Raw genomic sequence first — 16,990 nt, forward strand, 5'->3', positions numbered from 1 at the left:
CTCAATGTGAAAAGAAACGTAATATTTGTCAGATGTATTTTAGTGAATTAACAGTAGAAAGTTTCAACAAAATTGAAATATTCAAGTACAAGTAAGCTTTTCATTAGCTAGTGTTGGCTAACTAAATATGGCTACTTTCCATCGCTGACATGGGTTATTTCAGTTTTAGGAAAACTATTGATAATGTTCTTATTTAATGTGTATGTGTATGAAAATAAGCTGTATTATCCCCTCAGAGCAGGGGACGTTTGTATCTTTACCTTTAGGTGGCGCGCTGTGCCTCAACGGAAGCTGCACCTCCAGCTCTCCTCATCCATCATGGCGTCGTCCCGCCCGGCTTCAGCTCCAGCATCATGGGCGGGACCGCGGAGGGTCGGACTGCCAGCCGTTGGGCACTTCCGCCGGGCTCGGGTTTCCTTCGACTCGGCATTTAAATTGAGCTGCAGGACATCAGCTGCTGCTACATTCAGCGCCGTGCTGTGACAGAAAAACCGCCCGTATCACCAGCCAGACAGGGCTGCTCTTATTTTTTTTAGACACGAGTTCTGGTCCGTGTGAGGAGGTCCGGCTCGGTTTTTGCGAGCAGGACAGCGGGAGCCGTTGAACAATAACGGCGGTTGCGCTCTTGACAGCAGCTCGGTGCATCATTTTTTTTTTGGAGGGGGTGATTCCTCTGCTAGCTCCTGGACGAAATTGAATCGCGGTAACGTGATGTTGTGCATGTGAACGCCACGATTTAGGCTTTTGTTTGTTTTTTTTCTCCTGGGCAGTGTTTGTTTACTGAGAGATATTGGTAAACAACAATAAAGTCAGTGAATGCGGTGGTTTTCGGCCCAGCAGCACAAGTGGCCTGGAGTTGGGAAGGATCGATGGACTGGATGATGAGAGTGCATTTGAAAGGGTCACGTTTACGGTAAATTCAGATAAAATACACAACAAAATTCGATTATTTGCAACTATAGACATTAACAGAGACAGAAATTCTGAAAACAGATTTCAGCTAGGCTGAAAATAACATCAGCTCCGATCAATACTACCATCAATAACAACAGTCACCACCCAGTCAGTGCAGCAGGACAGCAACACTGACTATTGATAAATCTATATTTTCCTCCTGAGAGAGAATATCTTAGATTGTAAGATATTTTTGTGCATTTTATTTTTCAGAACAGACTTTTAATGTATTTTTGAGAACCTTTCCAGAAAAAAAAAACAACCTGGAGGAAACTTCAGTATAGATTGTTTTTCAGTGTGTATATTGCACTTTTATTTTTTTGTTTTTAATTAGGTGAGATTTTCACACAACTTTTTTGAATTAGTTTTTAATCAGTCGGCGACAAATTAAACATCAACATTTGACCAGTTACACCCACTCGAGGCTTTACTAGTCTGAAAAAATAAGAAATTAAAAAAGCAACCAGCAACGATGTTCAGCTGGCTTGGAACCGACGACCGGAGGAAGAAGGACCCAGAAGTCTTTCAGACGGTCAGCGATGGACTTAAGAAGCTCTACAAGACCAAACTCCTGCCGCTGGAGGAGAGCTACAAGTTCCACGAGTTCCACTCTCCGGCGCTGGAGGATGCTGACTTTGACAACAAGCCCATGGTCCTACTGGTGGGCCAGTACTCCACTGGCAAGACCAGCTTCATACGGTGAGAAATACAGCACACGCACACGAAGAGCTTCATATATATCGACGGGGGGGGGTGAATGAGACAGAGGGGCCACCAGAGAGATAGGACGGGAGAGGCTGACACACCCAAACTGACTCTTGTCAAGTTCAGGCAGTAAAACACAACTGGCATAAAACAATTGATAGAAAACAATAAAAACACAGATCAGAGTGAAAAGAGGAAGAATAGCTAAAAGGTCACAGACTCAAAAACACTCTGAGGAGAACTTCTAGCAGCCACACCTCTGCAAGCTCCATTAAATCCAGTAAAGAAATAGTTTACATGAAAGCCAACACGCTTAAATCATTTGTATGTTATTGACAGATCTTGTTTTCAGCAGAGGACGTTTCCTTGAAGGATCATGTTGTGTTATCATGTTGTGTTTCCAGAGTTGTATGAAGAGCAACTTATGACCTGGAGTATATCTGCGTGTGTGTGACAGCGGGAGGCATTAGCAGTTTGGTGTTGGGCCTCTTTTGAACTGCGGGGCAGCTCCTAACGACTTGTTCCTCTCACACAAACACTCACACACTCTCAGAGCATAGTGGGTAATTAGTGGGGTTAGCCTTTTGAAAGCCAGAGAGAGGATGCTGTTAGCGACTTCCTGTTGGAAGACAGGACAGCGCAGACATCCCTGATCTCTTCTCCTTCTCCTTCTCCTTCTCCTTCTCCTTCTCCTTCTCCTTCTTCTTCTTCTTCCTCTTCCTCTTCCTCTCTCTGTCCCTGACACTCAGTCTCACTTGCTTTCTATTTGCTCTTCTACTCTTTCACTGATGATGACAACACCCACAAGTCAGCAGCCTGACCGACATTGTGACAGTAAGATGCAGAATGTACAAACTGCTGAGTAACCCCTCAGTCAGAGCTGCCGCTACAAGGTTTCATATCGCAGCGTCTCAGGCCCTGAAAGTTACCATGATGATGATTATTTGCATCACATTTTCTCTTGAAGGGAGTTTATAAAAGTGATGGAAGGCAAATTGATGTCTGTCTGGCAGCTAAAAAGGAAGAGAAAGTGGATGTGAAAGATAAGAAATGCTGGAGGAGGCAGCTATAATCTCTCTTCTTTGGCAGTTATTCAGAGATCAGTAATGTGAGTCTGTCTTCATTTTAGGGCTCAAAATTGTATTGATTTACCACTTCTGACACACATCTGCAAAAGACCCCGAACATGACTGTAGCATATGTTTTCCTTCAAGGTGACTGGACCGGTATGCACACTCAGACATGCAGTACAGACAGCTGTACACGTGCGTGGTTTTGCATTTGCATTGCACAAAGTTCCCACAGTCGTACAGACAGGAGGGCTCGAACTACACAGACACGTTTGCAAAGAGACTGCTCTACCAGGCACTGCTAGCTCCTCTGACAAGGTGTATGTGTGTGTTTGTGTGTGTGTGTGAGGAGGAGATGTATACGTGAACCATTCTTCTTACATCTGGGAGCACTTTAAAATGCATTCACATCCCGCACTTGGAAATTTATGGCCCTTTTAAGCTGTAAATCTTTTTTTTTTGCCTGCACGTCTTTTTCGTGGGCGGCCTTCATATAGTCGGAGTTGTGAAACTCAACAGAAAAATGATCCACTAATCCTCATTTGTATCACATGTGATGTCACCAAATTATATCAGATGAGAAATCTGCACTTTCACACCCAAAAACATATGTGTTGTTTCTTTGGGTTGTTTTTATTGTAGGTTTCCCTCAAAAAGGGGTTCCTGTCAAAACCGTACGTACATAATATTTAATGGTTGGTGTCCTCCTTAACCTTTCACCCCAGTCAGCTGTTTCCCATCATCAGTAAGCATCTGGAGAGCAAAACATATTTGACCATTCTTCTTGACCATACTGAGAGACGTCCACCAAATTCTTGTACAGATTTGTCGTCTGAATCCAGTTTTTATTTGAGCCCTATTATGTGTTTAAGGTCATTTGTTCCTTAAGAGCACTTCAGGTTTTCCAGCTTACGGTTATACTGAAAAACATTCATTCAAACATACACAAGTGGTGTTTTCGCCAAGTGTTTTGTGGGGAATAGCCGCTGGTCAGAGGTGCCAGCTTCTAATTGGATTGTGTTTGGATCTGGAGCAGTTTACAGATGGCAGGAGACCTCAGAATATTTTTATTTATTTATTTATTTTTTAGGGATTAAAAAGTGGATTTATCTTCAGTCCTATCAACCTGACTGCAGCAGCAATGTCTGCGTTAGTGTCACCTCGCCAAGTAGTGTGAGTTGACCTAAATATTAACACGCAGACAAACACACACGCTCTCCTTGCTGGCTAACAATAGCTGAGGGCTAACGGAGTAAAGTGATCAGGCTATTAGCGGTGGATAAACACTGCATGAGCAAGGCAAATAAACGCAAACAATTCTGCGGTCAAACTCGTTTTTGCTGGTCGTGAACACACCATTGAACAATCAGCACTGCTGCCGAAAATCTATCTGACGTGACTCCGACACAAGTGTTCACAGACGATTAATTTTTTTAAAGTTTTGCTCTCATTGAATTTAATATTGCTCTCTGACTTCCCTATCCCGGAAGTAACGGCAGGTGACCCTAATGAAACATTCCTTTGCTTTTATTAGACTTTCTCTGGGTTTGAACTTTGTTTGGAACAATTGGAATAATGCACCTACACAACATTTTAATACAGAATTCCTGCATAATATATCTTTAATCTTTCTATGTACAGTTTGATGAGCTTGCAGTATGTCAGTAAAAGAGTGCGATGCTGTTGCTCTTGGGGTTGAATAAGTCACTATTTCCCCCACAACCAGATTTTTCATCCTTTTAGTCCACTTCTGGTAAAACAGGCTCCACCTCAACTCTCTTACACAATATAAACTTAATCAAATGTTATGCTGCTCATTCTGGAGCTCTCCTGTCTACAATGACGTAAAAATTCCCCTAATCTTTGTTCCAGTAGCTTCTAATTCAAGGCAGACCTGTTTTTCTAACTGTGTCCGACCATCCAGACCAATTTCCTTTGCAGTGTAATCGCTTTGAAAAAAGGCCTCGCAGCACTCGTTTTCAAACTAGAGACTGAGGGGGTAACGCACATCTGTCCTGCTTACAGCTGACTGTCAGGATTCAGTCAACTCACAAGAATAATGGAACTAAGCAGATGGGGAAGTGGTTGGTAACCATTCTCTAGCTAGAATGCTTAATGTTATTTATGATGACATAATTTTCCTCCAAGACAAATTCTTTGGATGCTAATATCTTTAATAAAGTCAAATGAATCTCTTGTAATTTCATTTTACAGCATGCTAGCTGCACACTGCCCTCTACACCATTGTTCATTGTCTTGGGTAGCATCTTCTGTAAGGATTAACTGTGTGTACGGTTGATCTATTCTTAAAAACACCTCATATCTCGGCTTGTTTTCTTTAACGCCACGTCACACTATCTTCCCCTGCAGCTACCTGTTGGAGCAGGATTTCCCCGGAATGCGAATTGGCCCTGAACCCACCACGGATTCCTTCATCGCGGTGATGCACGGCGACACGGAAGGAGTCATCCCTGGCAACGCTTTGGTGGTGGACCCCAAGAAGCCCTTCAGAAAGCTGAACGCGTTCGGTAACGCCTTCCTCAACAGGTAAACGTGCAAACGCACACCTTGAGAGAGTGCTAGATAAAGCGCACTGATGGCAGGTGCTGTCAGATGTCTATTGGGAAGGTGGTGGTGGTGTGTGTGTGTGCTATAAAAAGTGGCGGACGAAGGTGAAGTATGTGGACACAGAGGGGGGAAAGTGTGGAGAAGAAAGAGAGGGTGAGAGTGCTGGTGAGAATCCACACCGCAGCTCTACATTCCTGTGTGATTGAATTTCCCTCTGCTCACTGGTCAGGCTTTTCTCTCCTAATGGCTGGGTCTGTGTGCGAGAGAGAGAGAGATAGAGAGAGTGAGAGACACAGCCAGTCATCTTTGCAGAGTCATCCTTCTGGAAAAAGGAAAAATGCCAAAAGATTCTTGCTCTTGCGGTAGTGTCCTGGCTGCGAGGGCCCGCCGCTGCAGAAAGGAGACAGAAGAAACGCTGACTGTCAGAGGGGATTAGGGGGGTTCAGAGTGAGGACGACTGCTAACCTGTTAGTATTTATACAGCTGGAGACGAGGGGGAGAGCTGCAGAGATGGAAGACAGGGGGCGAGGGACGACCGGAGTGGGATGATGTTTGTTATTCAAACGTTTTACACTTCTGTCCAGTTTCTTTTAACTCTCCTCTGCGTGTGTGTGTTCTAGGTTTGTGTGCGCCCAGCTGCCTAACCCAGTGCTGGAAAGCATCAGTGTGATTGACACACCGGGGATTCTGTCTGGAGAGAAACAGAGGATAAGTCGAGGTAAGACACACACATTTTTATCCTCTTCTGTGTGTGTTGTGTGTGTGTGTGTGTGCGCACGCGTGCGTGTGTTGTGTGTGCGTGTCAGTGTTCGTTCACTGGACCCATTCAGCTGCAGCCCCCTTCATCCCACTGAACTCTGGACTACCATGTCAGCATTTCCTTTGGATGTTTGCGTGTGTGTGTTTATTTTAGCTTTTAGCTATCAGGAGGATTATGCTTCATTCATTTCAAAGAACCGGAAGCAGCGAGTAAAAAGATGAGCTTTGAACGTGCACGCTCTCTCTCTCTCTCTCTCTCTCTCTCTCTCTCTCTCTCTCTCTCTCTCTCTCTCTCTCTCTCTCTCTCTCTCTCTCTCTCTCTCTCTCTCTCTCTCTCTCTCACTCACACACTCACACACTCACACACACACACACACACACACACGCATGCACACAGTTCCGACTTAACATTTTCTAACAATGCACCATTCAGTACTGAACCTGGGAGTTTGTGAGACTACAGGACACTTATATTGGCCATATTGATTTAAAGCAAGATGCTAAATTCTTGGACCTGTTTTCTGCAGCAGCCCTGCAGACCACCTACACATCTCTGACAGCATTTTAGAACCTGACCCTCAGAGACATGTGACGCATTAATCATCTGCAAAAATCTGAGGTAACTGAGACATTCTTATTTTTATTATGATCATATTGGGAGGACAGACACAGATTTCTTTTCATAAATTGATGTCTAAATACATACCAGATGTTCCTCTCTGTAATGCAGGTGTGCATTCATTGCAGTGAAAAGAGGAAATGGAGATTTTCTTTTATGGCTTGTTATAAATGTCCCCCATCTGTCCAAATAACTGCAGATGGAAGGCAGGAAGTGATTTATGATACATGTAGTGTAACATAGGATGCACTTTCACAAACTCTGCACATGTAAAACACGGTTTGCGTCGTTTGTTTACTCGCCCCAAACCTCCATCTGCTCTGTCAGCCGCTTTGTCAAAGATAACTTTGTGCATTCTATGTAGTCCCGTGTCCTTACCTTGTTACTTTAAAGGTGCACTATGTAGTTTTGTGAAAGACCTGAAAGATAATATTTAACTTTCCATAATTGCATAAACGAGCTGTTCGCAGTGGGTAAGTAAATTCTCCAGCACACAGTTTGAAGCTAGAAAGGAGGCAGTTGTTGATTCAGTTCACTGACTTATGAAAATCAGTCAGTGAAGATTTTCTTTTCCAAAACTACGTAGCGCACCTTTTTAAAGTTATTGTTTTTACTTATTTCCTGTGCTGGACTTTGTCCCCCTGTAACTGAACAACAAGACAAAGCAACAATAACCAACTTTCTTCCATCTCATCCATTCTGTGTTTCCCCCTCCATTGCATGTTGCTGTTTATTTATCCACCACTGCTTATCTCAGGTCAGCTCATGGGAATTTACCATAACTGAACATTTTTGATTGAAAGATTATTCTCCTTATCTATAAAAAGAGTGAACCAGCGGTGCACAGAGCCCAGCCGTAGTGTTGAACTGAATGCAGAAACCGCAGTGTGAAGAGAAGTTTAGGTGTGAAAGACTTTGTTGCAGTTTGATGTGTGTCCAGCACGGCCGGCATTCCCCGAGCTGAATGCTGGCATTGCCATACCAACAGCTAACAGGAACAAAAGAGCTGGGATAATTAAAGACAACTGTAATTTAGTCTCACCCACATTCACTCTCTCCCTCTGTCATCGTCCGTCTTTGAATGTCTTTCATTCCCTCCTTTAGTTTGTTCTCTGCTGACAGAAGTACATTTGCACAATTTCTTATGCTGAGTAACTCCCACATGGATTGTTTCTCTTTGATAAAACATTGTTGACATTTGTAATATTGACTGTCATCACAGTACACTTGGCATCAATAACACCTCAGAGTATCACAAAAAAAAGCTGGGTAATTGGGAAATTACCTTGAAATTGAATTACTAGTAAGTGGGGATGCATGTATTAATGCTTGTTTTTTGTTTGTAATAGTGCTTTTATCAATATTAAATGGTTAATAGAGTATTGATCAGTCTCAGTTGGGCCTGATTACATTCAGATCGAAGTTAAACTTGGATTATTTAATTGGTAAATTGAGATATCGGCAGTCAAAACTGTTTGTAAGGGCAAAGTGATCATTTCATTTCCTGATAATGTTATGATTGCATAATGGTGTGATTATGTCATTTTTCCATATATACATCTGGCAGTATTTCAGCTGCGCCTGTTGCACAAACACTTGCAGAAGGACTATATCATTAAACAAGTGTTGACATTATAAAATACATAAACACACTTGTGAAGTTCCAAAAGCTAAATAAGAACAATGAGCATGTTCTGGTCATTGAGTTCAGCACATTACTTCATCGCAGGGCTGGGTCTGGATTCATGTTTGACATGAGAACCTTGTTGTTGTCTCGAACACTCTTGTCAGCACCGGCTGAACTTGAGATGTGTCGTTTACGACAATGATTAATTTGATTGAAGCAGACGGACATCATCTCCGCTCTACTTTGTCTTTGTTCAGCCAGGCTGCCCTCTGAATGCTGTCAAACCAAATAAACAGCACAGAGAGGTGTAACCCTGCTATTGTGGGTTGGATATAAAAAAAAATACAGGCTAACATCAATCTCTACTGAGTCAGCACAGCTGTGTTGTCTCTAGGGACGGAGAGAGAGTGTGTGTGCATGTGTGTGTGTTGTGGGGCTTTTGTTTGTGTGTTCATTTTCTTTTTTTCCATCTGTGTCTTTATTGCATGTCATGTATATACTTTCATGTTTCATTTGTACACATGTTGTGTGTACGTGTCTTATTCTTTTCATTCTTTGCCATTATTTTGTTTCTTCCACCCTGTTGCATTGTTTTATCAATGTCTGTATTCGTGTGTGTCTGTGTGTGTGTCCAGATGAGGAGTTGTCAGGCTATAGCTGCCTACATAGATGTCCTTATGGAGGTATTGTAGAAAAATAAAGCTGAGCATCAGCCAGCTGCAGAGAGGTTACTAAAGTGATACTTTGAAGAATTTATGGACTGCTACATGTTCTCCATCAGGCTCTTGTCACATGGTTCGGGGGGGGGAGAAATAAGTGTTTGTCCCTGAGTTTACCTTGTTTGCAAGCCAATTGGATAATTTCGTCCCATTTTTCACATGGACAACTTCAGCTACAATGTCTGTTTTTCCCAGTCCGCCCAACACTATCAGAGCTAGATGTTTCAACATTTACTTTCCAGCTGCCTGTGAGGTTCATATTACTGATTCCCAGAAGGACAAATCATAGTTTTTGGGGAGATGGTTTTAGTGATCTTGTGGTCTTTCTTCTTTGCCACTTACTTATAAATTCCCCCTTTGAGCAACACCTCTGTCCTTGACCTGCCCTAATATTTTTATTTGTGATCCCCTGACCTTTATTCTTCCACCACCGTCAGAACAGACTTCCAACTTCAACTTTTTACCCCCGCACCATGTGAAAAGTTCTTTTGTGTGAAGAACTGTCCACTAAAGCTCAAAATATCGAGTCATCTATCTCTCTTAACCCTCCACAGCTTCGGCCAAGCAGCAGCATGCCCTCTGTTTCCTCTCAGCTGTGCTCCTACAGGACACAAAGACGCAGCTTGAACCACTTTCCACCTTTTACGTACTTATTGCTACAGCCGCTGAACTGCTCACATCCCAGTCATCTGTCCCTTTATAATTGCTTTTGAGGCAGAATTTCAACATTCAACAGCTTGCTAACACTAGAGTTTGAGAAGTTTTCATTTTCATTGTAGAAATCATTCAGTGTTCTATAAACTGTTGCGTTACTGGGAAGAGAAGCAGTGCAGCCACAGCACAGTAGCAAGAGCAGGTTGCTTCTCTAGAAGCATATTAATATTATATAATTATATAATATTAATAATATATTTATATGGAATTTAGAGAGAGGTTTTCACAATTGTAGCTCCTCAGAAAATCCTTTTGACCTTCACTTTATTAACATAAAGCTTGTAACAGCTGATGCCTCCTAGTTGCTCTCCCATAACTTCAGCTGTAACAGGTTCACCGCTGACTCAGCGTCTCTTCTGCGTCCTTCAGTTTTGGTTTGGAAATCTTAGCTGACTAATCCTCCATCCTGTCCTTTGTCCTTTGTTCTCCTCTCATATACTGTGGAATTTCTGCAGGTAAGTTTTGTCCTTGTGTAGGACAGAAAGTCAAAGGAGGCAGTGATGTAGTCCTGCTGACAGACTTGACCACTAATTCATTTATTGGTGCATTCATTACTCTGTTCATTCATGTAAAAAGGCCATGAATACGTTGAACTTTTGCCTCTCAACCTGTTCATTAGTGATGCCAATTTAAAAAAAAATAAATCAGAGCCAGATTTGCAGATAAAATATCAATGTTTTTGGTTTCCCCCCTCATTATTTAGTCTTAAAAAGCCTCTTAGTTGAACCCTGGCTGTGCTGCCTCCATCTGTAAACAGACATTCTTTCCTCTCAGCATGTTGTAATATGGGCGTCCTTCTTGTTGCCTCCTCTATGACATGAAGCCATTGTAATGGTTTTCCTCTTGGGACTATTGCAACATCACAGTTGCGCTTCATGGCCCAGGTCAGGGATTACAGATCATGTTGCTCCTCGTAAAGACTAATATTTACCACAAATTCAAATGCCTCTGTTTAATGCAATTTTCACACTGGTATGGGATGGGAGCAAAGAAACAGGAAGTAAACTGATGCACAATTGACTCTCTCTTACACTCACTTTTTATCCAAACCTACCGTGTCTATCATCTTTAATCTTAATTTCACAATATCGCCTCCTCCCCTTCCTTGTCCTCCTCTCAGGCTATGACTTTGCAGCTGTCTTGGAGTGGTTTGCAGAGCGAGTCGACAGGATCATATTACTGTTTGATGCACACAAACTGGACATCTCTGATGAATTCTCCGAGGTGATAAAGGCCCTGAAGAACCACGAGGACAAGATCAGGTACTGTAGGGTTGCTCCGCCAGAAGAGGCGGGAATTCTTTTTGTACATTCATATCAACGTCAGTGGATGTTTATGCAGCGTATCTGTCTCTTTCTTTGACACAAATCAACGTGTTTCTCTTGTGCTGATTTATTTGTAGGGTTGTGCTGAACAAGGCTGACCAGATAGAGACCCAGCAGCTGATGAGGGTCTATGGTGCACTGATGTGGTCACTGGGGAAAATAGTCAACACCCCTGAGGTACTGTTCAAGTCAAAGCCTTGAGTTTGGGCTCCATGTTTCCAGCTGTTTCATTTGGGGAAACTGAGATAATCTGGAGTCATTTTTATTACCTTGTTTAGTTAGAACACAGTTCATTTCCGTCTCCTTCACCCCGACAGGTGATCCGCGTCTACATTGGTTCCTTCTGGTCCCACCCTCTGTTGATTCCAGACAACAGGAAGCTGTTTGAAGCGGAGGAGCAGGACTTGTTTAAAGACATTCAGTCTTTACCCAGAAATGCAGCGCTTCGAAAACTCAATGATCTGATCAAGAGGGCAAGACTAGCGAAGGTAAGGTGCAAGTGAAAGAGGGAATTGTTAAAAGAGGATGTGGATGTTAAAAAGCACTGTTGTATAGCTCCAAACCACATTTTTTACCTGTAAAGTAGGATTATCAATTTGGTATTCCATTAAACTGTTATTATTACTGTTTAATCCCAAACATCATCTTATTTACAATCGTTTTCCAGGTGTGGGTGTTTCCTATTTATGCTTCCCATCACTCACCCGCTCTCCCCGCCCCGTCCAGCTGTTAACCTTGACAAAATAAACTTGTCACTGTCACAGACCCAATACAGCCAGACAAATTCTCTAGGCTGTGTTCTCCTCTGAGTGAATTGTTTCCTGCTTCCTCTCCAGACAGGAAGTCAGGTATGAGAGGCGACTGTCTGCTCTAGTTTGAGGAAACAAAGAGGATGTGCCCGTGGAGACACTCAAACACACCCACACACACACACACACACAGATGTATCAAACCGAGAGCTGAGCGCAGTTTTCCTGTTCGACAGCTGATGGGGTTTGTGTGTGATGAGCATCAAGGACACGAGATGGATTCAGGGAACGGCTCCCAACATGTCGCCACAGCAACATAACAAATAGGGGTTTTCCCATCCCTTTTTCTGAGGAATATTAAAAACAAATCTAAACAAAGGTAATGTGAGAGATTCACTGCATGACTAATCTGGTCGAATGAATGTTTGGTGTCCCCAGACTCTTGAGTTCAAACAGTCCGTTGCTTCTCTGTTCGTTTATTCAAAAATTTGTATCATCTTGTCATGATGCTTCAGAACTGAACAATGATAAAACCCGAAGAACATCTTAACTTTGTTGATCCTTTATCTGAAGATAATTTAATGATTGTATCCTTCATTGTTTGTGAAAGAAATTGTAGTTTTTGCTGGTCCCGGGCACTCTGAAGTGGAAACATGATTGCGTTGATACAAGCAGAGCTACATCGATATATAAAGACATGTCAACGGATCAAGAATGGGTCCTTTGCTAAATCTTTAACTTCAAGAAGCTGACCTGCTCTCACACTAAATGCATCTTTCCCTCTCACAATGCAGGTCCATGCCTACATCATCAGCTCACTGAAGAAAGAGATGCCGTCGGTGTTTGGGAAAGAGAACAAGAAGAAAGAACTGATTGCCAGTTTGGGGGATATTTACAAACGCATAGAGAGAGAGCATCAGATATCACCTGGAGATTTCCCTAATCTGAAGAAGATGCAGGTAAACGGGAAAGAGCAAAGGAATGTAGATTCACTGATAGAGATGGTTGAGATTGATAAGACCTAATAGTGTTGTTTTTTGTTTTCTGTATTTGCTCTTCCAGGACCAGCTTCAAGCCCAGGATCTCAACAAATTCCAGCCCCTGAAACCCAAACTCCTGGAGGCGGTAGATGACATGCTTGCAAATGACATCGCTGGCTTAATGGTCCTGGTCCGCCAAGAAGAAACCCAGCGTCCCAACCCAGTTGTGAAGGGCGGTGCGTTCGACGGCACTCTGGACGGCCCGTTCGGCCACGGGTACGGCGAAGGAGCCGGCGAAGGCATCGACGAGGCCGAGTGGGTCGTCGCTCGTGACAAACCTGCATACGACGAGATTTTCTACACATTATCTCCCGTCAACGGGAAGGTGACAGGAGCCAACGCCAAGAAGGAGATGGTGAAGTCAAAACTGCCCAACACAGTGCTGGGAAAGATCTGGAAGCTGGCAGACATCGATAAAGACGGGATGCTTGATGATGAGGAGTTTGCGTTGGCCAATCACCTGATAAAAGTGAAACTGGAGGGACATGAACTGCCATCTGAACTGCCGGCACACCTGGTACCCCCATCCAAGAGGAAAATCCCAGAGTAAATGCAAGCTCGCACCTTTCCCTGCCCCCAGAACCTGTAAGTACACCCCACCCTCCTCTACCCAGAGAAGAATATCCCAATTAAAATAGGAATATTCCTGTAGCATTATAGCAAAAACCACATTTCCAACTCCAACATTTGCAACCTCTATTTCCCTTCATGAGCAAAATAGTCTGTTACACTTAAAATAAAATCAAGATAAAGGTGCAATATGCAAGTATTGTAGTTTTAAACAACAGCAGTTTTGATGTTATCTCAAAAGACGTCCATGTATTGTTTTGCAGAGATATCTACTGACGTTAGCATGTTAGCAGACAGCCCATAGCCACTTTGTACTTCAACAGGTGACAGTCCTGATATTAAACAAAAAACAGCGCTCCCAGTCCGAGCTAGCTACACAGGTTACTGAGCTTACAAGCTAATGGCAGCTGCAGTAAGCAGCAGTCACTTTGGTGGTATGCTGTGCTTTACTAATTCTTACATACTGCACCTTTAGTGAATGCTTAGCAACTGATTCAAACGCTCCATTTCTGCAATACTGAAACAACTTTTACAAGGATAGAAAAACTGGATATTGACATGTCTGCGGTAAAGTCACAGAGTGAATTATTTTGTATTTAGGGGAGATATATGGGGAGTTTTTAGGGTAGGACAGATGTTAGAGATGTTAGGACAGATTATTAGTGAAGAGTAACAAATGAAAAGTCTAAAAAAGAAACACTGGAAAACAGCAAAATGTGAGTCGATCCAAACTACTGGAAGAAAATAGGAGAGTGAATACAAGAGAAGAAGAGACTTTCGTTCAGAAGACTGGAACATAAAAATGCAAATGAACGGCTTGCGCCCATTAACACTTCATATATAATAGTAACTATTTTATTGACTCTAGTATTTCACACAGCCGGCAGAACATTCCTCAGTTCTTTTCTCTCCTCTCTCCTGGGCTGGCACGGCTGAGGATTCTGGCTTTTGTTTCATGGCGACACATTATAAACAGCTACAAAGACTTCCTGACAAGTGGTCTGAGAATACACACATACAAACATGTAGAAGCACACACGCAAACACACACGCAGGCCTGGTTACTAACCGGAGGAGATGATGGAGCGTGTGGAGCAGTTCACATTCGGTCACACACCTGATATTATCATAGAAAGGAAAACGGCCGACATCAACTTTTTAAAATTGTGAACGTGATATGCAGATGTTGATGTTTGTGCGTGTGTGTGTGTGAGGTGGAGTTTATGACATCACTTATTGGATTCACCCCGCTGCGTTGACGGAGAAAAGGCTGATGATTTTAAAAAAAAAACCATTAACAACGTTTGGAAATACTGTGACTCTGATATGAAACTCTTTATTCGGGTATTGTTCAGACACATTCTGTACGTGTGCTGACACTCTCAGTATAAATGTATTGTAAGGACTGTATTGAATGTTGAATGTGCTGACGTTCACAGCTGTGTGTGGCCACATCCTGACTATTTGTATGTGCGCATCTGACCACATGTATCAGTGTTATTATTTGTAACATATATATATGAAGTCTCGGGCGCTCCACATGCCGCTATTGATTAATTGAAAACTGATGAATCAGTTCACCTTCTGAAAGTTATCTAATCTAACACAGCTTGTTTTGTGGCGATAACACGACACTAATTGACACATATTTTCGAGTGTTTCTATTTCATGTGTTTAAATCGTATACATGTAAGAAATGTAATCTGTCTGATTTACTGTAGCTATATGCCAGTATGTATATATACTTCACGTCAGGACCATGTTTGTGGTTGTTATCGGTGAGAGATGTTGATGAAACTAACTAAATTTGGGTTCCCACATGATAAGAAAGTGTTCTCTGTGTGTTTTATGAGTGAGGCTGTATTCATCCAGGTTGAGCCACAGAACTGAAACATTTTTCCAGTTTGGTTTCCCCCTCCTTCTCCATGTGTCTCTGTACTGTTACTGTGAATCTTCTGTACATAGTAAGACTGTTTGCGATCCATGAGCGCAAATTGGGAAATCATCGGCCTCCATCTTGGGTGCTTTTATGCATCACTGGCTCATATTTCACAGGCGAGCCAGATCAGATCAACAGAATAAAGATGTGGGGGGAAAAAAAAAGAAAAAAGGATGCTTGTTAAATGTGTGACTCTGCAAAACAAAGTCCTTCAGATTCACAGGTTGTTTTCATAATCAGACGGATTGCAACATGGAGTCCTGTGTGAGTGGAAACACTGGTGTTATGGTATTTTATTTTTGCTGTTTTGAGATGATTATGCATTGCAAAATCTGTACTTAACCGCTTTTCTGTCATCATAAACAGTCCAAATGTGTAATAAAAAAAAGTCATTACTCAACTTTTTTTTTGCCCTGCTTTGTGCTTTATGTGTGTTGGGAGAAACTGAAACTTGGCTGTAATAGATTTTACTGGATCCAGCCGTGAGAATAAGAAACCATTTAACAGTTAAATAGTAGAGTTACATTTGGAGACTTTGTGTTTTCCACTCTCATGAGATGTCTTGTCTGAGAAACCAAAAATACTAACTCAATAATGACGGAAGACTTGAAAATGTCGTTATATAATTAACTATTTTAATGAAATTAGAGTGAACTCAGAAATGATTTTTCTAATCTGCAAGTCATGAGATTCACATTGGACAACCTTAATGTCAGCAGTAATGTAGGAGGCAAAAAAAGTCTAGACATTTGGATTTCAATGTCAGAGAAACATTAGGTCATGTGTTTATTGACCTGTCCGATAATCAGCTCCAATTTTCCTTCTTCTGATTACTGTAATCTGTGTTTTTTGCCAATAAATTCATTTATAAATGTATAACGTTGACTCTGATCCAGCTTGTATAATGCAAAGTAACTAGTTACTAAAGTTATCAAGTAAATGTATTGGAGAAAAAAAAATGCAATGATTACATCTAAAATGTTGAGTGTAAGTATATAAAATAAGAACATAGAAATAGTTATGTAGAATACCTTAGAATTATACTATAACTACTAATGAATATACTTAGTTACATTCAATTACTGTTTAACAGTGTGATGCCTATAAACTGTCTGTGTTCACAGAGGAGCATAATCCTCTGTCTGTAAACACAAAAAAAACCATAAAAACTCCTCAATAGAATTTACATGAAACAACACAAGGGTTGAATAAATTCACCCAGGAGAGTCAATGCATTAAAATACATGTTTAACTCCAGCTAAAGAAAAATGGAGGGAGGATACTATTTCTCAAGGGGTCCTTCTTTATCTTGGATCAAGTTTAGGGAGGTTTTCTGTTACAGTAAATCAGCGAGAGTCATTCAGCATCAATTTGTTTACGCAATGCCCCTTTAAAGTGCTCCATTCTGTAGATAAATAAGGAGCAGATTTATTACATGACATGAGCCAAAAATGACAGGAAACATAGCATTAGATATTAGCACGGCATCCTAAACGTGACTGTATTATCAAGGGACTTCTGTGTGTGTGTGTGTGTGTGTGTGTGTGTGTGTGTGTGTGTGTGTGTGTGTGTGTGTGTGTGTGTGTGTGTGTGTGTGTGTCCTTTCGGGGTCCTTGAGTAACAGTCAGAGGG

At 42.0% G+C, this 16,990-nt stretch overlaps 1 protein-coding gene across 1 annotated transcript; it reads left to right on the forward strand.

Annotated features, from left to right (window-relative positions):
• The first annotated feature begins 414 nt into the window (after positions 1-414).
• On the forward strand, positions 415-15,762 carry ehd3 (EH-domain containing 3). The gene is made up of 8 exons (XM_037086267.1): positions 415-1,653; positions 5,100-5,276; positions 5,918-6,015; positions 10,856-10,997; positions 11,138-11,237; positions 11,378-11,548; positions 12,604-12,768; positions 12,872-15,762. Exons 1-8 carry the CDS (start codon positions 1,427-1,429, stop codon positions 13,397-13,399), a joined length of 1,608 nt encoding a protein of 535 aa, XP_036942162.1. The 5' UTR covers positions 415-1,426; the 3' UTR covers positions 13,400-15,762.
• The last annotated feature ends 1,228 nt before the right edge of the window (positions 15,763-16,990 follow it).

This window comes from Acanthopagrus latus, chromosome 22 (genome assembly GCF_904848185.1).
Source record: "Acanthopagrus latus isolate v.2019 chromosome 22, fAcaLat1.1, whole genome shotgun sequence".
Taxonomy (NCBI): Eukaryota; Metazoa; Chordata; class Actinopteri; order Spariformes; family Sparidae; genus Acanthopagrus; species Acanthopagrus latus.